Below are 21,352 nucleotides of genomic sequence, written 5' to 3'. Positions count from 1 at the left end.
TATTGAAAATATCATGCTAAGATACCGCAAGAAAAACAAATCTGTCTTTGAAGAAGTACAACCAAAGTGCTCCTTGGTGAGAACAAAAGACAATCTCCAATTTCATCTGGAATGGAAAGAGGCCCCGAGTAAACAAAGCACTCCTTAAAAAGAGAAACAAGGTAGGAGGCATCTCACTCACTGATCTCAAATCCTACTACACTACTGTGATGGTCAAGACAGTGTGGTACTGGTACAATGACAGACACATAAATCAATGCAATAGAACTGAGAATCCAGAAATCAGCCCATCTAACTATGGCAAACTGATTTCTGACAAGGAGATGAAATCAGTTAAGTGGGGAAACGACAGCCTTTTTAACAAATGGTGTTGGAAAAATTTGAAAACTATCTGTAAAAAACTCAAGCAAGATCCACACCTCACTTCATACACAAAAACCAACTCAAAGTGGATCAAGGACCTAGGACTAAAGTCAAGGACTACAAACTTCATTACAGAAAAGCTTGGAAGAACTCTAGAAATCCTAATCCACAACATAAACAGTCTTCCAAGCATCCTGAAAAATTTACAACCAGGAGAGGATAAAATAGATGAATGGGACCTTCTAAGAATCAAATCCCTTTGCACATCTAAAAATGTCTCCAACAGGGTAAAAAGGGAAGCCACAGACTGGGAAAAAGTGTTTGGCAATGACATGTCTGGTAAGAGATTTACATACAGAATTTATAAAATACTTGAGCACCACAACAAGATAAAGGTAAACAATCCAATTGAAAAGTGGGCACAGGATGTAACCAGACACTTCTCCAAAGAAGACATTCAGTTGGCAACAAACACAAGAAGTGTTCAACATCCCTAGCTCTAAAAGAGATGCAAATTGAAACAACTATGAACTATCATCTTAACCCCAGTAAGAATACTAAAATTTAACAGACCAGCAAACAGCAAATGCTGGTGAGGTTGTGGAGAAACTGGGACCCTTATTCACTGTTGGTGGGAGTGTAAAATGGTGCGACCACTATGGAAGGTGGTGTGGCGCTTTCTCAGAAAGTTGCAAATAGAGATACCATTTGATCCAGCAATTCCACTACTGGGAATATACCCTAAAGAAACCATAGCTGTCACCCAAGTAGATATATGCACACCCATGTTTATTGCTGCTTTGTCCACAATAGCAAAGAGTTGGAGACAACCTACGTGCCCATCAACAAATGAATGGATAGAGAAGCTGTGGTATATTCGCATAATGGAATACTATGCTACATTGAAAAACAAGAAACTCATGAAATATACAAAATGAGTGACTCTGGAGGACATTATGTTGAGTGAAAGATCTCAGTCACAAAAGGACAAATACTACATAGTGCCACTGTTATAAAATGGGACTGACATCAGGGTTGGGGGAATCTAAGAAGGGATAAATAATGTATATTGCATTGAAACGGATGAGGGAGACAACTGTTTAAAAGGAATATAGGATTAGGTATTTTTTTCATGACAAGATTACAGAAAAAAGAAATGCATAGTAAAGTGGTCTGTGGACTTGGGGGGATTGTATAACAATGAAAATTTTTTTTTCTTTTCAAAGAGAAAAATGAACTGGGAGAGGAGTGTGAATGGGGCAAAAACGAAAAGGAAAGAATATACTGTAAAAAATACATTAAAAATAATTCATTAAAAACCCCAAAATAAACCAACAAAGGGTTGCTTGGAAACAAAGATGGTCACATATAGTCTCTCACATATTTTAAGCATGTTATTAGGAGGGGCCTGTTCTTGAAAAAGACACAGGGCTTGGAAAAGTAGAGGGTAAGCGAAGGAGAGGGAAACCCTTGATGAAGTGGATTGACACGGTGACTGTGACAATGGCCTTAATCTTACTGGAGATTTTGAGGGAATTTCATTCCATAGTAAAAGCAAGAGTTGACCGAATGGCATCTAACAACAACAAATTGTCACAAAACTCATAAAGGGCTGTCTGATGATCACCTATGATCTCGATGGAACTCAGTGTTTTGTCCTGTGTTGCCTGGCCAGGAGCTGATAGGAACTGAATTCAAGTCACATCTGTGTAGCAATCAAGTCTTTTAACTGAGATAAAAATGTTTCTGTATAAGGAGCTAAATGAGGTCTTTATAATGAATGAGAGAGTCCAGGTGAGTGATGAAAAAGTAACAAGAGTTTCTACCAAATGCCAGTCAGTGTTAAACAACTGTCCTTGTGGTCAGTTCTGTCTGGAAAGTGAGATTTGAATCAAGGATTAAAAAAAATGATCAAGGATTCATCTCAGAACTTGAGTTCCAGGGGCCACGTTGGGTAAATGGAAACATTTTCACTAGGCTTGCCTAAAGTCATATTGACCTGGCCGCTGTAATCTGACCTCTGATGAGGGTAAGTGACCAGTCCACCCTCCATGTGTGACCAAGGACAGAGAGTACCTTATAGTCCAGGGCAAAAGACTTTTAGATTGCTCTTCACAATGCATTACCACCTGAAGACCAGTGTCCCAGAGGCGGAAGGCAGGTAGGAATCTGCACTCTCACCACAGTTCCCTCCTGCAACTGCCAGCCTAGGACAGTCAAACATAAAAAGAATTCTTACACTAGAGATTTTGACACCGTGAAAAAAAGGAGGAGTTTCTTTCAAGAAATCATTTCTCAGTTCATCAGTGAAGACCTCAGCACCAAAAAAAGAAAGAATTCTGAACAAATTCTTCACTGATATGGTTTGCTTTTAATACTCACTCCACCAAAATACCTACATCAAAGGTCTAAATAGTCAATTACCTTTGAAGTATATGTTAGATAGAACCTAATCTTTCTTTAAGATGAAGAAGCTTTCCCATTCAGAGGTGATGGCTTCACTTTGGTGACTCAGGACATTAATGAGCTCATTTCAAGTATTCCTAAGTTGTTACACTTTCTCTTCCCATGTGATTTATTGCCTCTGAAAACAGGCTGGGGGATCAGCGATGGTTCATACTCGATGGCACATAATAACAACAACAACAACAAAGCACTAAAAATTTTGAGTTGGCTTCTCTGGCCTGGAAACATTTAGAAATAATTTCTTGTCTTCTTCATTATAACCTGGATTTGGAACCTGACTAGGAGAGAAATGAGAACCAGGGATCTAGAAACACATCTTGTAAGCACAACCAGTGAAGGAAAGTTTAGAGAAAAATGATGCCACAATGAGTTAAGTTCCGTCCTATATAAAGAATATCCGCAAATCAATAAAGACCACTGTGAGCAGCACAATACAAGATGGACCATTATGACGAATGGACACATCACAATGGGAGAAATATAAAGCCCAAAATATACATGGAAGGACATTTAATCTCAAAAGTAACCTTAAAAAGAAAATGTATGGAAACACGTGGTTTGTGTCTTATCAAATTGGCAATTCTTAAAAAGTCAGTAAACTGGACTGGAAAGTGAATAGAAAGGGATACTCTTAACACTGCCACTGAGAGTAGCATAACACATACAAACGAACCAAGTTCAGAAACCCAAACCCACTACTGTCAATTGGTTCTGACTCATGAGGACCCGACAGCAGCAAGAAGAAAGCCTCATTCCGGCTTCCAAGGCTGTGATCAGAAGGGGTTGCTACATCTTTGTCCTGAGGATGGACTGAAGGATTAGACTCACCTTTCGGTTCGCAGACCAACAGTATCCCTGCTTAACTCCTGACGACAGCTTCAGAAAGGAGAGCAGGTATTTAACCACGTGTATCCTCATTTGCCCACTTTTAGGGCTTTATCCTAAGGAAGTAATTAAGCGTGGAAATATGACTGAACTATGACAATCCGGGTTTAGTGCTATGTATAATTGATAAGAGAAAAACAGACTAGAACCAAAAAAGGATACGTGAAATGAGGGCATCAGTTACCAGTTAAACACGCAATGATTATACCACACAGTGGAAGAGTATGCTGAAAATTATTTCACAAATGAGTCCTTTGTAATGAGAAGACGCTTCAGGGCTTATTCCTGAGTGAGGAATGTGATATAGTCTGCTACAAAGAACTAGTTATATCATGAAATGTTGATGGATTAGACTGTCCCCTCAAAAATACATGTTGGACATCCTAAACCCCATTTCCCAGGCATCCACAACTACCCAAGGAATCAAACTGCGCCTGCTGCAAAAGACCCCCTTATGATGCTACAAAGTGATGCTGCTGCTATGCGGACGACACGGTGCACGTGATTCAAACTATGGTATTTTCAGTCACTTCACAGTCACAAGACAACAAATACAGAAGATGGTAAAAGAATCGATGCCCCTGAATTCTGGTGCAGGTAAATGCTGGTGTATATTATGGACTTCTGGGAGAATGAACATATCTGCCTTCAAAGAAGTACAGACAGAACTGAGGATGGTGAGACATTGTTTCATGCACTTCAGGCACATTAATGGGAAGGTCAGTCCTTGATCAACAACCTCATTATTAGAAAAGTGGAGAGTCGACAAAAACAGAGACAGCCCTCAATGAGATACACTGGCTGTAACAACAGGTCCCCATGCAGCAAGGACCAGGAGGACGGTACGGAATCAGTTTCATTTTACTGACTAATTTTAGTCAGAGGTGACTCAAATTTGACTCCGTTTGGTGATCCTAACCCACCAGCCACGCTGCAGGAGAAAGCAGAGGCAGCCAGTTCCTTCAAGAGTGCTAGCTTTGCAACCATGCAGGAAGTTCTACTCTGTCCTGCAGGGATGCTGCGCGCCAGAACAAACACAAAGGGGTCAGTTTATTCTGTTCTTTAAATTCACTAATAAGGGTGGAAAGTCCATCAACATTCCCTTCTTCACAGATGTGCTGGGCAATCTCCTTTCATGAGATTAACTGCCTCTGAAAACCTGCTGTAAGGTTAGCTATGAATCGGTCCCGACTCGATGGGCACACAGCAACAGCCTACAGAACCGAGCCTTGGTTTCCCTAGAAAACCAGCAAGGACCTCTTCGCTGCTTATATGACTACATTTCCCTTCAGAAAACTTGCTTTTATGATGTGAATTTCCTCCCAGAAAACACGGTAGAGTGGTGGAATGAGAAAAACTTTTACATCTAAATATTAAATACTTTGGAGTCTAAATGATTTACCAATTAAAAAAATGTTCATTTTCCCAATTTGATACCTTCAAAATCAGAATGCATCTTCCCATAAATGGCACCTTAAAGCTCTCTCAAAGATTTATCGATGTGGGGGCCCAATGACTCTTGAAAGGTTAGATAAGAAGCTTACAGGTCAAGGGTTTTATGTTAATGATAGTGGACTAATTTGGAAAAAGAATACAGAGAATAGTGTACACAATTTGAAGGACGTCAGCTCGTCACTGAATTGTGTATGTACAATTTGGTGAACAGTGTATCCTCTGCCCTGTATGTTTTTACACACACACAAACACTCATTCCCTCCAAACTATAGGATTGCACTGAAGTGCTTCCCGAAGGGTTATGATTGCTTCAGCTAGTCACCAGGGGGCAATAGAATTTCATGTTCCTTAGATACTGAGTTCTCTCTCGAGCTACTCTACAGAAAAGATGGGAGCTCTGGGGGCCTAGTGGATAGATAGTTGTTTTGCCAACCCAAATAGATGTGGTTCGAATCCAACAGCTCCTCCATGGGATAAAGATGTGAAATCTACTCTCCTGTGATTTTCTGTCTTTAAAAACTCAATATGAATCAGTTTCAACTTAATGCAAATGAGTTGTTGGAGTCTACTGCAGGGGAAGGGATTACAGGATCTCAAATCTCCACTCTTCTTCTCACTGTGTGACTTCAGGTGGCCATGCAATCATTTCTCCACCACGAATGTCACTACTACCAGATAAGGGTGCTGGTGGCATCTATTTCATATTGTGGTGGGTAATTTGTGTGAGCACTCTAGGATGATGCTGGTATGTAATAAATACCTCGCCAATGCTATTTATTAGTACCTTTCTGCTCAACAGGGGGTTCTCAGAGATAGAATTCATGAGACAGATTTCTGGGACCGAGGGGGAATGACCATTTTCTGATGCGCTCCATCACCTTTGTTAACTAGGAATCCACACGATGCAGTATCCAGTGCATGTTGCACACAGTAGCCAACATGCACAGTCCACAGTGCACATGGCAGATGCGGTGCACGGATGACAGGGACGCCACACAGTGCACATGGACACTGTGTGCACTTGACATGGTGAGCATGGTCCACGGCATTCATAGGACATGCAGGTTCACGTCCTGTGTGCACACTCTCTGGAGCAGAGAATGTGTAAGATAGGTGGTGCGCACAGCACGTGCGTGCCACATGGAGCACATGGAACATGGCAGGCACACGGCAGACGGTCAGTGGACAGATCCATGTGTTCGTCCAGGACACTGCCTTCTGCCGCTCCTGGAAGATGCTCCCTGGTCACAGAACTCAACCACAGACATGCTGTGGATGCCTCTCTGGGTCCATTCCTGCTCCAGCTGCCTGCAGATGACATGCAGACACTAACGCACACACCAGGAATTATTTACAGTGTACAGGAGCATCACTGCTGAAGCAAGTATATCTACAGTGAGAATGAAGAAAGGATTTTGCAAAGTTTTAGACACAGGTTATCTACACAGGCTAATTGAAAAGACTCTTTTGTAAGAACTGCCCTGCTTTTCCTAGCTCCTTCAATGTTGTATCTAGGAAAGGAAATGCATTTCATTTGACCAGAAGCCCTTATGAGCTCTGGTGGTCTAGTGTGGTAAGGAGTCAAGCTGCAATGTCACAGGCACATGGTTCGAATCCACCAGCTGCTCCATGGGGAACGATAGACAATCTCCTCCTGTGTGATTTACTGCCTCTGAAAGCCACTGGAGGATCACAACAACATAAGCCTTAAGTGAGTAACCTCCCTGCTATTTCTTTGGATTCTCTAAGTTCCATCAGTTTAGTGCTGCTCAACTACTAACTGGAGGTTGGTGGTTCAAATCAACCAGAGGTCGCTCAGGAGACAGGTGAGGTTTCAGTGATGAGATGCACTTCTACACGGAAACACATGGGGTCTCCATGAATCGGATCAACTGGATGGCAACCATCTTTTTCGTGTTATGTTTTGGGTTAAGCAAGGCAAAACGGCTTCTTTTTCTTCTGTATTCTTTGTATACAGTCCCAATCTATTGCAAGTTGTGGGCGTAAGTACTGATCTGGGGTTTGCAGGCTCTGGGGAGTTATCACAGAAGTTCAGCGGGACTGGCGCATGTGCACACAAGTGTGACTTTCTAAATTTCCGGCGCCAAGAAAAGCAGGATCCCCCTGGCAGCAAGGAGGCAGCTGAGCAAACGCACAACAAACGGCTTGCTGGAGCTTGACTTTCAAGGTTGGATCAGACTCCTGGAATCTGCTCACAAACTCCCTGCTGTTCTTGCCTGAGGCGTGAGAATGCCGAGTGCATCCTGCTACCTGTGGAGAAAGGTCTGTCACTCTCATCCCTGCAGCCCAAAGGAACAGGGGCGAGCACTCTGCCTTCCCGCTCCCCTCCGCAATTCAGAGCGGCCAAGGCAGCAGCAGCATCAGAGCCATCATGGCTGCCACTCAGAATGCCTAACCCAGTCAACATGTCCTGGAGACTCTCCTGGCCACCTACGGGATGTTTAACATCTTTATTGAGGAAATGGTGCTCAGAGAGATTACCTCACGTATCCAAGGTCACACAGCAAGGAAATGGCAGGGCTGTGATTCAGACTTGCTTCTGAACCCACAATTTATCCTAGCTCTGTGATTTCTAGACCACCAAAGGTCTGAGCCAGTGGATAAATGGAAAAATTGGGAGAATATGTGGTCTTTAGGAGAGAGATGACAACACAATGATTACAGAAATTATTAGGGAGTCCTAAGATAGCACGTTGCAAAAGGTGCAATGAATGAGAATTTACCTCAAAGAAAATATTATATAATTTAATACTCTTAGCATGGAACAAATCATAACCTTTGTACTGGTTCACTCTAATTTGACTCCCTGCTAAGAATTTCCACTTCCACCCAAGATATACTGAATCAGAAAACACATATTAGCAAGATCCAGGCAATTCATATGCATAAAAATCATAACCTGAGGATCTTGTTAACAAGCATGTTATGATTCATTCTATCTGGAGTGGAAAGGTTATGTCTTGGCAGGGTGTTGAACTGGAAAGAATCAGTTCAAAGTCCTGGAAGAAGCTAATTTGAAACTTACTGTCTTAAAGGACTTTTTCTATCCATCATCTTTTCCTTAAAGGGCTAGGCTGAGACTCTGCTTCTCTAATTGGGGTCTCTTTCCATGGCCTTTAGTCTACTCATGATTTTTCAAGGTAGAAAGAAAATACAGTAGCAAACCGAACAGACAAACGACACACAGACAGACCAAAACCACAGCCCCTGGGCTCTCTCTCTTTCTGGTCCCGTGAACATTTATAACAATTGACTTTAGGAAAGAAAAGGCACTCTGGAGACCCAGCTCTACCTTGTGCTCCAGGCTGGAGTCTTTAAACATCAGTGAGAATGGTTTGATATGCTCTCTTCTCAATTTATCGCCACTCCGCAAGTCGATGGTATGTTCTATTCTCTTGTTAATTTCCTCAGGCCCAGACTGGACATGCAAAGCTTGTGCAAGATGGTTTGGAAGCAGATTTATTGAATTTCTTGTTAGGGCAGCCAGAGTCTAGGGGGAAAGCACATGCAAACACAATAAACCTGCTAGTCCCCTTGGATTCAAAAAGAAAGGCAATGTTTTTAAGATCAGGTTGCATTGCAAATAGTCATAGCATCCCATGCAGTCATATTCAGTGAAACCTACAGAAATGAACCAGTTAGCAATCCGTTCGGAGAAATACAACCTGGAAAAATAGCACAATAAGAGAGGGATACTTCCCTTTCCTCTGTGTAGGTGCACTGAATTCCTTTGGTTGAGATATTTGGAGAGCTGTAGGCTTCAGAAGAGAAATGAAGGTCCTTTCTCTAACCAGGCCCATCCCTGGTATGAGAGAAAGCCAACAGCTACAAATAACTGAAAGTAAAATTAATTTGACAAGCCCACAGAACAATCATCTCCAACCAAGTGGATCCCACATCCCTCTCTCTTTTTAAAAAGTGTTCTTAGGGGAGAGACTGGGGGATCCCTGCTTGCATTCTCTGTGGCAGCATCCCTCATGGACCAGCAGCCCAAAGTGCCAGGCTCTGCTATTTCAACTTGACAAGGATTGTGAAATTTTTCTATGCACAAATATGCTTTCCTCCTATAGATAGAGCCACTCCATATCTATATGGCCATATAGATATAGGTATGTCATTTCCTTTGGGCCAAAAAAATGCAAGCAGTCACAGCCTTCCACCATTCCCCAGGGCTAAACAGCAGGATTTGGGGAACAGCATTCCCACTGCAGGTGTCCATGGCTATGGCTACACAGAGGCAGAAACAGCTCTGGCTCATGAGGACACACTGGGCCTGGCAGGAAGGAAAGAGCTGGTGCTTCGGCTGCCAGTGATGAGGTCACCTGGCTGGCTCTAGCCCAGTGCAATGCTTTCCCCCAGCTCCAGTGTAAGACAACCTGGCACAAAGGAAAGGCTGGAGGAGAAGGGACAACAGGGACCAGAAAGTCCATCCTCGAGACTTCTTTAGGAGGAGGTAGCGGTAGTTGTGCGTCATTGATTTGGAACTGACCCACAGCTGACCCTCCAGCAGTTGGTTTTCTGAGCAGTAATTGCACAGAGGGAGACTGCCCATACTTCTCTCGTGGAGTAGCTGGTGGATTCGTACCGCGTGCCTTTGGGATTGCAGGGCAGATTATTACCACTAGGCCACCAGAGCTGTCTTATGAGGAGATGAGGATGAAACATATTCTCCCAGTTTTCTGCATGGCCAAGGTTAAGGGCACAGGCTAGTCAGGATGTGGTTATGGAATCAGCCAAAGGCATTATTTGAAGACTGATGGAGACTAGAAAGTCTCCCTGCTTACACATCAAGGAGCTCAATGGTCAAGTTCAAGGTCACTGTCTCCTTAGCAAGAAGACATGGATCATCTGACTCCAGGATCAGAAAGGGAGGCAGGGACTTTGACCTCTATAGAGCCATTAAGCTCTTTCCATAAGGAATCTTCTGATATTGTAGGGCCCTTCCTTTGTGACTTCATTGAGAGAGTCAATGTAACCTAATTTTGAGGTCCCTCAAGAATCCTGGAGCAGGGCCTCTTCACTGGTAGTCCTTACTGAGACCCTCATCTCCAGTCCTAGGAGACAGGACAGAACTGCCTGTGTCAACAGGAGGGAAAAAAACCCAACCCAGAATATGCTCTTTGGGCACTAAATTTCCGCTTTGAGGACCAAAGAGGCCATCACAGAGAACAAAACAGATGTTAGGGAAGGTACTGTAGCGTGAGTGGTAAGAAAGGGATTCGAGTGATAAAAGCAGGGACCAGTGAGCTCAGATCTCACCAGCAGGACCCATGGAGGCCAGAGGGTTTGGGACCTCTGAGATTAAATGTTAGCAGAGTAGAGGGCTGAGCTTGGGTCACGTGGCCCAGGAGCTCCCCATGCAATTTCTCACTGGACATTCTTCCTGCACAGCGTGAAAAAGGACCACTTTGACCAGTCTACTTCGGACAGGAGTGGAAAGGATACTCGAGCTATCCTTGTCGGGGCGTCCACTCTGGCTTGGCACGGCCACGATGCTCCCCCGGCCAGTGCTCTGAGCTGGGTCCAACACCGCCAATGGCATTCCCTCCGATATCGGTTCATCTGTTTCTGATTTTCGTTTTCTAATAGTTGCCAGATACTTAGAGCTAAACTGAATTCATACCTTCTTTCAGTCCCTACAGTCCTGAGTGTCACTCAGATTTTTAATTTCACAGAGAAGAGCATGGGGAAAAGCATTATTGGGACCGAGTTCTACAAAGACCAATGTCTGCAGCATTGGCTGGCTGCAGTGACTGCAGAGCCATCTAATGCCATTACTTTGTAAAAGAAAGGTGATTTTTTTTTTTAAAAGGGCATAAGGAGTGACATCCACTTCCTAAACAACATGCCTTCGGAAACTCTATGAACTTTGATAAACAATAGTTACCGAAAGGCTTTAGGTCTTTTGTTCATAGGGTCACTATGAGTCGTGCTAGACTCGACAGCAATCAAAAACAACAACAATAATCTCAGAATAAAGAACATTCTTTACACTAGATTAGTTTAACAAACAAGTCTACTTTGCCCTTCTCTTTCTCATATTGATGTGGCTGGTGAAACATCATCAGATACAGACATTGGTCTGAGGGCTGGTGTTTGCGAAACCAGGAAAAGAGGTTGGTGTTTCCTGGGTTTTTTTGTGTACTAGCTGTCCATCAAGAGGCCTCTGGAACCACTGGCTACATATGTAGAACAAAGACCAATCAAATCTCCTCTCAGAGCCCCCTCACCCCTCTTCAATTTCAAATGGCTCTTCGCATGATCAAGCTAGAGAGAGGCCCTTGGAAATCTCTCTCTCTTTTGTCTTGACTATCACATTACAGTTAAGAGCTGGGCAAGAGTCATCAAAATGCCCATGATGCCATTGTGTCCTCGATCGAGGAATTCTTTTTACTCCTCACTGAAGAGGCATTGCCTGCTGTTTCCCACAGACTGATCTTATTTAGAGGTCCCTTTTCTGATAATTTATTCCACCAATTACAGAAGTCAGTTTTACATGCATCACAACGTGACATCCACGTCACACTTCCCATTTATAACTGGTGAAGAGAAGACCAGCCTCAACTCTGGAGGCCAAGCTAGCTGACATTAGGGGAAGCTCCTGGTCTCGTTTAACCCCCAGTACCCTACAAACCATCAGTGTCTTTGGGGTTATCATAATTTATAATCGAGATACCCCTCTCTCTGTTAGCAATAGCCACCATGATTTGACCAGGAAGTCAAACCCACCTTCAGAGGATAATACTGACACTTGTATGCAGCGCTATGGAACTATGTATCTTGTCTTATGTACCTGTTAGGAGGCAGACTGGAGAAAGCTCTTTGTAATTCAATATGTTTTTTTCTTTTTAGGAGTTACAGCACCTGGGCATGCTAGATTGGGATCATGTTTTTAAAAAATAACATAAGTTTTCAAATATGATTCCAATCTGAAATTGGCCTTCAAATGATTGAGGCTGTTCTTTAAATAAACAAGTTAAGCAACTGGCTAGAGAACGGGGAAACCGAACAGGTGAGAATGCAGGAGTGGGAGATGCATGAAGGTAACGGAACATATATTCAGTTATATGTAAATGAATGCATATATTTGAATATATTTCAATGTATGGTTTAAAGACATATTTTATTTATATAATAAATATGTATGTTTATTTACATTAACTGATGTTTTACAATCTTGAGAGGTCAAGTTGGTGCAACAAGGTTGGGCAAGGTCAAAGTTGAGCTGGATTCTCTCATCTGTATTCCTGCTAAGACAACTTTACAGCCTTAAATTCTCCCCTGAGAGATCTATTTCCCACAGGCCTTTCAGAAATTGCTTCCTCTCTTATAGAAAAACCCAAAGGAGAACCTGAGTCCTTTTGAGCTCACGTTCCTGAACACAGGGTAGCTGCTGAAAGTCTGACCACTCTCAGCAATCGATATCATCATCATCATCATCATCATCATCACAGGTGCTGGGCATCCTTTCGTCAAGTGCATGTCAGCAGGGAGGTTCTTAAGCTCATCACTTGGCTACAAGCTGATGACTATTCTTTAGCAATCTTTTTTTCATGGATTGACTGAAAACTTATTTCTCCTACAAATCCTATCATTACATGAATGACTGTAAACTTTGTATCCTTGCTCCGTTTCTCTCCATGAATAAGACATGGGGTTGCTAGGAGCAAGAACCAACCTACCTACCTTCCTTCCTTCCTTCCTTCCTTCCTTCCTTCCTTCCTTCCTTCCTTCCTTCCTTCCTTCCCTCCCTCCCTCCTTCCTTCCTCCTCCCTTCTCTCCGTCCCTTCTCTCTCTCTCCCTCCCTCCCTCTCTCTCATTTCTTTCCTCCTTTCTCTCTCCTTCCTTCCTCCCTCTGTCTCTCCCTCTTATTTATTTTTTAAAAAAATTTCTTCTTTGTAGTTTAAGCTACCCAAGAGTAACTTAGTGTTTTCTATCTAGGAAAACAAACAAACAAATTATACATGCACACATGTTTATTACCTCATATAGCCAAGAAAATATCTACTCCCAATTTTCAGAAATAAGGAAAACAAATTTCTAGTAACCATGGTCCCACAGTGTGGGCCAACTGCTCACGAATTTTCAAAAGCCCCTGGTGGGTGTCAAGTCCAGCAGGTTCGGCACATTCCCAGGGGCCTCCACCATTTGTCCTGAGATGATCTATCGTATCTCAGGCTGATGCTGAGCTCAGGGTGGACTGTGCACTACGATGCAGGCAGAGACAAGGGTTTGCTCAGCTATCTCTTGGGTCACCCTCATTCATCCCTGTGAATGCTAGCACTGGCCTCTCCCTGCCTTAGAAGTCTTCTTATCTATTTCAAGCGTGGCACCTGCAGGCTCTGCGTTACAAACAAGGCAGAGATCTTAACAGCACTGTTTACAAGAACCTTGTAAAAGCTCCCTTTTGGTTCCTGCTCTATTTTCTAGAGGAAAGCACAAAACGGAATGATCAGGAGCAAACACGAAGCCTGAGTAAGAGCAACCCAGGTGAACACATCAGAGCTTCCTTTCTTTCTCTACTGTTTGCAAACCCTTCAGTCCAACGTCTAATGGAGAAAGCTCTGACTTTCAAAAGCCAATTATTTTTATGCTCTTCTTTAGAAAGCTCATGTCTTGGAAAAGCTTAGAGTAACCTTCTCCAATAGTGTGTACAGGGCCTGAGTCAGAGTGCTGCATAGGCTGGACAGAGGCAAATTTGTTTTCCTTATTTCTGAAAATTGGGAGCAGATATTTCCTTAGCTATATGAGGTAATAAACATGTGTGTATGTGTGTGTGTATAATTTATTTGTTTGTTTGTTTTCCTAGATAGAAGACACTAAGTTACTCTTGGGTAAAGCTGTCCTGTGGAGTGCCCCTGGGAATTTACCCACGTGGCCTTCTCCTAACTTTCTATGTATCATGGGTTGAATTGGGTCCCCCAGCCTGTCTAGACCATGATTCCCAGTGTCTTGACAGCTATGTAATCAGTTGCAGAAGGGTGATGGTGTGATGTAACACCCTTATCCAGGTTATGGTTTTGAGTCAATGAGCATTTCTCTGGGGTGTGGCTTGCATCACCTTTTATCTCATAAGAGATCAAAGGAGAAAAAGGATAAACAAGGGACCTATTAGCACCACGAAAGAAGAGCTGGAAGCAGAGTGCATCCTTTGGGGTTGGGGTCCCAATGATGAGGAACTCCTAGAACCAGGGCAAGAAAGACAACAAGGACCTTCCTTCTAAATTGAGCCTACAAGGAGAGAAAGCCTTCCCCTGCACTTGAACTTCCAGCCTACCTTCTACACTAAAATAACAGGCTTCTCTTTCTTAAAGCCACCTATCTGTGGTGTTTCAGTTACAGCACTACTAGATAACTGAGAAATCATGTACTAATTTTTCTTCCTTATGGGATGAGTTCTAGAATTGGACCATCTTCTATCAGGAAGACTTATTGATCAAGTCTTGCTGTTTGTAAATAAAAACGCTAGGTTTTTCCACTTATGAATTACACAGAGTCAAACAGTAAGAGGTCTCCATGGTGGTTAAACAAAAACAGAAATTTTGCTGTAGCTCAATGAACATACTATATGGGAAGAATCTTAGAGACTGGCAAAGCTGCTACTGAGATTAATATAAAATGCATTTCTATCTTTTGCTTTCAGATTGAGGAAATAAATTTTCAAAAGTCAGGAAAAGATTCACACTTTTGCCCTTTTCCTAGAGACCTTCAAACATTTAAAATACGAACCTCCACTGCTTACATGCTAGTTTCTCAGGTCACAATCTCCTGACTCCTCATCACCTCTTGGTGAAAGAAGAGTCCAATTAGCTTGTTAAGAAACGTTTTGGCCAGTTATTAGGCAGAGGGTAATCACAGACTTCATGCTGTATCCTTGCCAACTTAAATACACATTTTCAGACCTGTAATACTACATGAACCACAAACTCTTCTCTACCTCTGCCTCCCCCCACCTTCCTCTGCCCCAGGGATTTCTGAGAAAGGAAGGATGATTAGTCTAAGTTAATGGATCAAATTGCCTACTTAATCTACTCAATGCTCCCAGAAAGGTTTCAAATCCACTTGCCTTCTGAACACAGTAAAAAACCAGACCCCACTAATGACTCTTCCTGGCTGAACTCAGCTGCTATCTTCAGAATCAGGGTTGAGAATGTCCCCAGGGACGTTGCTGTCTGAAAGAGCCATGTTATCGGAAGAGTGCGGATTTACTCCAGGGACATTTCTAAAGCCCTCCGTGTTTCCGACTCGAAGACTGCAGGTGTCCCATCCAATGGACATCAAAGCTCAGTCTGATGTTAAAAACAAATGACTTATGGGGAAATATTTGTGTGCAGTTTCACACATACTAAGGCTGAACACAGACAATGAGCTATTTGACAGTTTTATTACAGAAGTTGTTGTTAGGTGTTGTAAAGTCGAGTACAACTCACAGCGACCCTAACAACGGATCTGAATCCAGTCCTAGGCCCTGAAAACAGTTTCATCTTGAAGACTAATACCTTCTATTCCAAGCATTTTTAAGGAGAGAAAATGAAGGCCAATTCCCCATGGAGGAAGAGAAGCACATGCCATGGTCTTGAGCAGCAGAAACACAGGATAAGAGCGTACACGGACTCTTCCCCTTTTTGAGGGGTCTTCTTTCTTTATTCTTTAACCAACTCTAGCTAGTTTCTACATCTCAGCACAAGCACCACTTGTGTGAGGAACTCTTCCTTTAATCAAGCATCTTTCCTCTATTACAGCATATTCACATTAGCCTGCCTTTGACTTGGAAATGCAACTCCTTGCCCACTAGGCCACGGGAGCTGGACATTCTCCTCCTGTGTGATTTACAGCCTCTGCAAACCTGCTGGTGGGTTGGCTATCAGTAGATTCTGACTCGACAGCAAGGTACAGTAACAACATTCACATTAGGCCACTCACGTGTTTACAACGTCACTTGTCTGTGAGATCCTGAGAACCAACTTCTCCATCCACCCCGGCATCTAGCACAGTTCCTGGACAATGGTAGCTACTCAATATGCCGTTCATAAATGAACAACTGAATCGGTGAGTGAATGATAAACAAACGGAAATCTTCTACAGGTTGGTTGACTTGGCTGACTTGCTCAAGCTAAATGAGAGAAGTGGAAACGAATGTGAATTTAGAGTATTCTTTTTCTTTTGCTGAATGAAAAAAGGAACCTGCCACTTTTATTTGTATCCTTCTCGAAAAAGTCAGAAGCAAACAAATAAAAACCTCCCACAGCAAATCTCAGATATAACCTGATAGGAGGATCAAATGATTAATTTGACCACCTCACCTTACAACTAGGCAAAGTGTAAAGTGTAAAGCTGTTTTTAAGGTGTTTTTCTTGAGAACATCAAAATGCATTTATCCAGAATGCTGAGAGAAAGAGATAATCTCACTCGCCAGTTAAGAAAGATTTTACTCAAATACATTTTTTGCTTTCACCCCTGTTGCTGAATTTGATCTGAATGTTTTAAGACGCTTCCCTAGCTAGGGTAGCAGTTTTGGGGAGCTGCTATCCTCTACTAGAATAACTGTAAACAGCACATTTCCCTGACACTTCCTGGTGGATGATTTCTTTTCTGTGAGTGGTGGGACTCTGAAGTGTAACCACCCAGCATGCATGTGAGGTGGCAAAACTGAAGGCAGCAGTGTGAGACTTAGAAGAAGGGGCAGACTCACCCAGGCCGTGTGGACGGACACATGAAAGCTTGCAGGGGAGACGCGCTACAGGGTGGTGTTGTTAGGTGCCATTGAGTTGTAGACTAGTCGTAGAGACCCTATGAATGAAAAGCCTGAGCACTGTTCATAGAGTTTCTGGAGGCAAGCCATTTAGGAAGTGGATGCCACTCCTGCTTCCAAGCTTGTTTTAATCGGTAAGCTTCACCAAACACTGTCCACCATGGGTAACCATTATCACATTTGGCACATCAGTGTCACAGTGTTCAGCTTCACAGCAAACACGAGTTACCTCTGTACAGCAATGCACAGACCAGTGCTATATCACTTAGAAGAATGTTTGACAGAAAAACAATTTGAACCAAGCCTGAGGGCTGCAGAGTAAAATCACCCACCTTGGCCTTAGTAGCAGTAAGTGTAAAAGTCTGAGCTACAAGTCAGTTCTCTGGAGTGTCCATGTAGGGTCCTCTCCACTAAAAGATGGACAGAATTTGGGTCCTGCATGGATTTTCTCCACGATCACAAGACTTTTCAATGTATAAAGGACGGCCAGGTTACTACAATCCTACGGCTCAATATGGGCTCAACATGAGGGCTTTCATCAGGAAGCTGATCAGATACAAACTGTTTTCTGCTAACAGATCAAAGAAAAGGATTTATGAAAGTCTCAGCTAGAAACAATGAAGCAATGGTGACCTAAGTTGTTACCAGACCCTTCCTGGCACCCTCGTAAATCCAACACCCTCACAGGTCTTCTGGTTTCAGCATTCACCAGGGGATGTGGGATGCAATCAAATATCTGTTGATGTAAGTGACCAGCAGGCAGGTAAGAGAACTTCCCAGGCTTGTCCACTGTCCACACAAACCATTGTTACAGTGCTCAGACAATAGCAGAAACTCAGTACGGAGTTGATACAAGGACGACTGAATGGGACCGTGAACGAGGAATAGGGGATTCTCAGGGAATGGGAGGGTTCCTACAGGAAAGCACTTTAAAAATTTTCCTGGAGAAAAACCTGGCCATTGCGAGGTGCGTGAAGAGAACATTTCTAAATAGTGGTGATGAGCAAATGATCACGTAGTTAGAGGGGACACACACACACACACACACACACACACACAGACTTTTCATACTGACTTACTCTGAAAGCAAACCATGAAACAGAACCAAATCAGTCAGTGTGGGTTTAGCTCCAAGTCACTGAGACCCTCGTGTGTGTGTGTGAGTAGGACTGCACTCCACAGGGGAGAAGCCAGAAGACGTAGCACGCATCATATGCACGGAAAAGCTGCATGACTGGTGCAAAGCGTGCTGGGTTTGGAGTCAGATGTATCTAGGATTTAGTCCCAATTCTGTCATTTCCTGGCTTTGAAGGAATGACTTAATCTCTCTGGGACACAATTCTGTCATTTGTAAAGCAGTCTCGTGAAACTTACCTTGTGACGCTGGCTGGCATGAGAAGGAAATGAGATGGACGTGGATAATGGCCCTGGCACAGAAGCTCTTTATATCTACAAGGCTGAGCGACACTGCGGGTATTTATCTATATTCCAGGCAGTGACATCCATTTGTCTTCTATTTATCACCTGGAAACCAGAAGTGTCATCTGTGCTCACAATCTTCATGATACACATGTGAACTTCAAGGCAACAGTTATGACCAAAGTCAGTCTGCTGTGTAGAAATGACCGAAATATGCATTGGAAGTACCAAAAGCGCACTTTTCTCCTCCTGGTTACATAGCTCTTTTCAAAGGTCTACAGGACTCACAACAAGATGCATCAACACAAACAGTGGGCTCAAGTGTACAGCAGAGATTGAAGGATGGATGGTATTTCCTTCTGTTAAACAGAGTGGAACCGACTTGACGGTACCTAACAACAGCAACACACGAGTGTCAGGAATGCCTGGCTTCTCAGGCAAGGATAAAAGTGGATGAGATGGTTACAGGAATGGGCACGCATTCTAAACACGGAAGGGGAAGGCCAAGCTCTAGAAAGAAGGGGAAGGCCCCAGGCTCTAGAAAGGAGGGGAAGGCCAGGCTCTAGAAAGGATCCTTGCTTTTCAAAGGATAGTCTACCTCTCCTGGCATATAATTTGCCATAAAAATTTGGCAAAAATGATTACTACCCTGCACATTTTAAATTTTATAGCTACAGAAAAGCTTCACTCCATGATGTCCTCTTAGAAATCATTAGTCTAAGAGGCAATTTTCTGGATCAGCCCAGTCTTGCTTTCTATGCATCTGTTCTGTGCAAGGCAGCCGAAGTCATCTCTGAAAAATTAAAATCAAATCATGTCACTGCCCTGCTTGAAACCTCTCCATCAATTCCCTGGAATGAAATCCCAAATCACCGCGATCTGCAGGGCCGAGAGCCCAGTCCCCGCCCTGTGTGTCTTTCTTTACCAACCTTCCCTGCTGACCTTGCTTGAGACACCTGGAACTTTTATTCTTTCTCTAAAACCTTAGACTTTCTTTTCTCTACTTGAGAGCTGCCTGTACTGTTCTTTCTTCTGCCTATAATGCTCTTCTGTTGGTCCTTTGCATGCAACATCCTGTCAGTTCTCAAGCTCAACCTTCAGAGAAGTCTTCTCAGGTTTTGTTTCTGGTGTTTGGGGTTGTTTTTTTCCCCCCAGTAATTCTAATTTCAAGTCACACATCTCTTCTTATTTCCTTTCTGTAATGAAGGAAATACTATGGTGTGTTTTAGTTAATTGTGCTGTACATTTCTTTAAAATGTAAGCTCTCTGAAGACAGAGACCAACTCTAGCTCATCAGTTTTGAACTCTGAGCACCTAGAGGGCCAGTGCCTGTCAAAGACCTGAATGACAAACGAGCTCAAGCCCAGGCAAGCTTCTGAGTTGGTGAATGCAAAAGTGCTTAATATTACGGCATCTCTCAGCTCTTCCTTCTTCCTCTCCGTTTTGTCACGATTCTGAGCAACTCACTGACTTATCCAAAATCCTAGCCATGACATTTCTGGGCCTGTTCCTCCAAATGGAAAAATTTTCACTTTTGATCTATTTTAACTACATACTTCAGCGTTTGTAATTTTAAACCCCAAAGGCCTAACACTGGCCGCAGACATTTTGCCTTCTCCTTTTCTTCCTCTCATCCCACTCTTTAAGCGGTTCAGGGCAGAGGCTGCCTGGCTTATAACTGACCCACGGATCAGAAAGGCAAGGTGTCTCACAGAGGGGTGAGCATCAGCTCAAGGCAAGAGTCCAGGGAAGCTACGTACGAGCCCTCGGGATGTCTAATACAAACGTGGGCCCTAGAACTCAGACTGGGTCATAGCAGCGATCTGAACTCACAGGGATACAATTATTGTGACCAGAAATGATAAACCACATTAAAACCAAGGGAGCATCTTCAAGCAGAAACTGAGAGATTCAACCAAGAGATCGGAAAGAATTCCAAGCGACCCTTCTTGCTCCTCCAAATCAGAGGGAGACTCCTGGAAGATGAAGAGGGGAAGAGACAAGATGGGGTCAGGTTTACTCGTGGAAACCTTGAGATTTCTCATTGACAATGACAACACGGCTCTGACGTCACCAGCACACCATACCCGCCTGCTGCCAATGGTGCTCTCCAAGCCCATTCAGAAGGTAGCTACCAATGAAGGAGTTTTTCTTTTGTTTTTCAAGGAGAAGCTTGAACTGGGGGTGGGGGTGGGGTGGGCAGGGAGAAAAGTGCAACAATGAATGAATGGAAATCCAAAAATCTCTGTAGATGTTCATTGAAATGAATTTAAAAAAATCATAAATACAAGTGTAAAAAAAAAACAAACCAATCAAGAAGGTAGCTTCCATTCATCCTCTTACCGACCCCAATCTTGGCTATGCTCGACTGTTGCTCACACATCTTTCTTGGCATGTCCCACACTCCTGGTTTCTTATCAGCTTACCTAGTCCTCTTCTGACTCCTTGGATGGCTTCTTACCTCTCTCTCATGGAGTTCTAACTTTCCTTCCCTTCTCAACTGCTTTTCTGACATTCTGCCCAGCGCTGTTATACACTTTAGTGGTGTCTTACTCTCATGGCTCCACCAGCACTCACATGGGATGAATACCAAATCCACATCCATGAGCAAGTTCGTGTATGGCTGAACTTCAGAAGAGTGTGTCTGACAGCCTTCATGATAAATTCCCTGCACCTGTCCAAAGCACCTCAAACTCAACCAATGCCAGACCACATCCCCACTTCTCCCCCCAATCTCCTTCACTATTACTTTAGCTAGCTACCATCTTATCTACCATCTATCTTGTCACTGAAGCAAGTAACTTTTAAACAGAACGTGAATATTCCTTTCCCTGGCCACCTAAATGCACCATTTCACTCATTTAGCAAATTCTAATCAAGCTCTATTATTTACTAAGCTGTTTATGGTTCTAATTACAAGAGTTCCTGGGTTTGCAAATAGGTATGTATTTGGCTGTTAACCAAAAGGTTAAAGGTTCAAGCCCACTCAGA

At 43.2% G+C, this 21,352-nt stretch overlaps 1 protein-coding gene across 2 annotated transcripts in view; it reads right to left on the bottom strand.

Annotated features, from left to right (window-relative positions):
* The window catches only part of ADCY8 (adenylate cyclase 8 (brain)), a 225,251-nt gene that overhangs the window by 71,235 nt on the left and 132,664 nt on the right, over positions 1-21,352 (bottom strand). For both annotated transcript variants that reach the window (XM_006879284.1, XM_006879285.1), the window contains exon 8: positions 8,483-8,680. In XM_006879284.1, coding sequence (XP_006879346.1) covers positions 8,483-8,680 — 198 coding nt within the window. The remainder of the gene's footprint in view (positions 1-8,482; positions 8,681-21,352) is intronic.

The sequence above is a fragment of the Elephantulus edwardii genome, unplaced genomic scaffold (assembly GCF_000299155.1).
Source record: "Elephantulus edwardii isolate Elephantulus edwardi_28Jun2011 unplaced genomic scaffold, EleEdw1.0 scaffold00003, whole genome shotgun sequence".
NCBI classification, from domain to species: Eukaryota; Metazoa; Chordata; class Mammalia; order Macroscelidea; family Macroscelididae; genus Elephantulus; species Elephantulus edwardii.
This window is presented reverse-complemented; position numbering and strand designations above follow the sequence as displayed.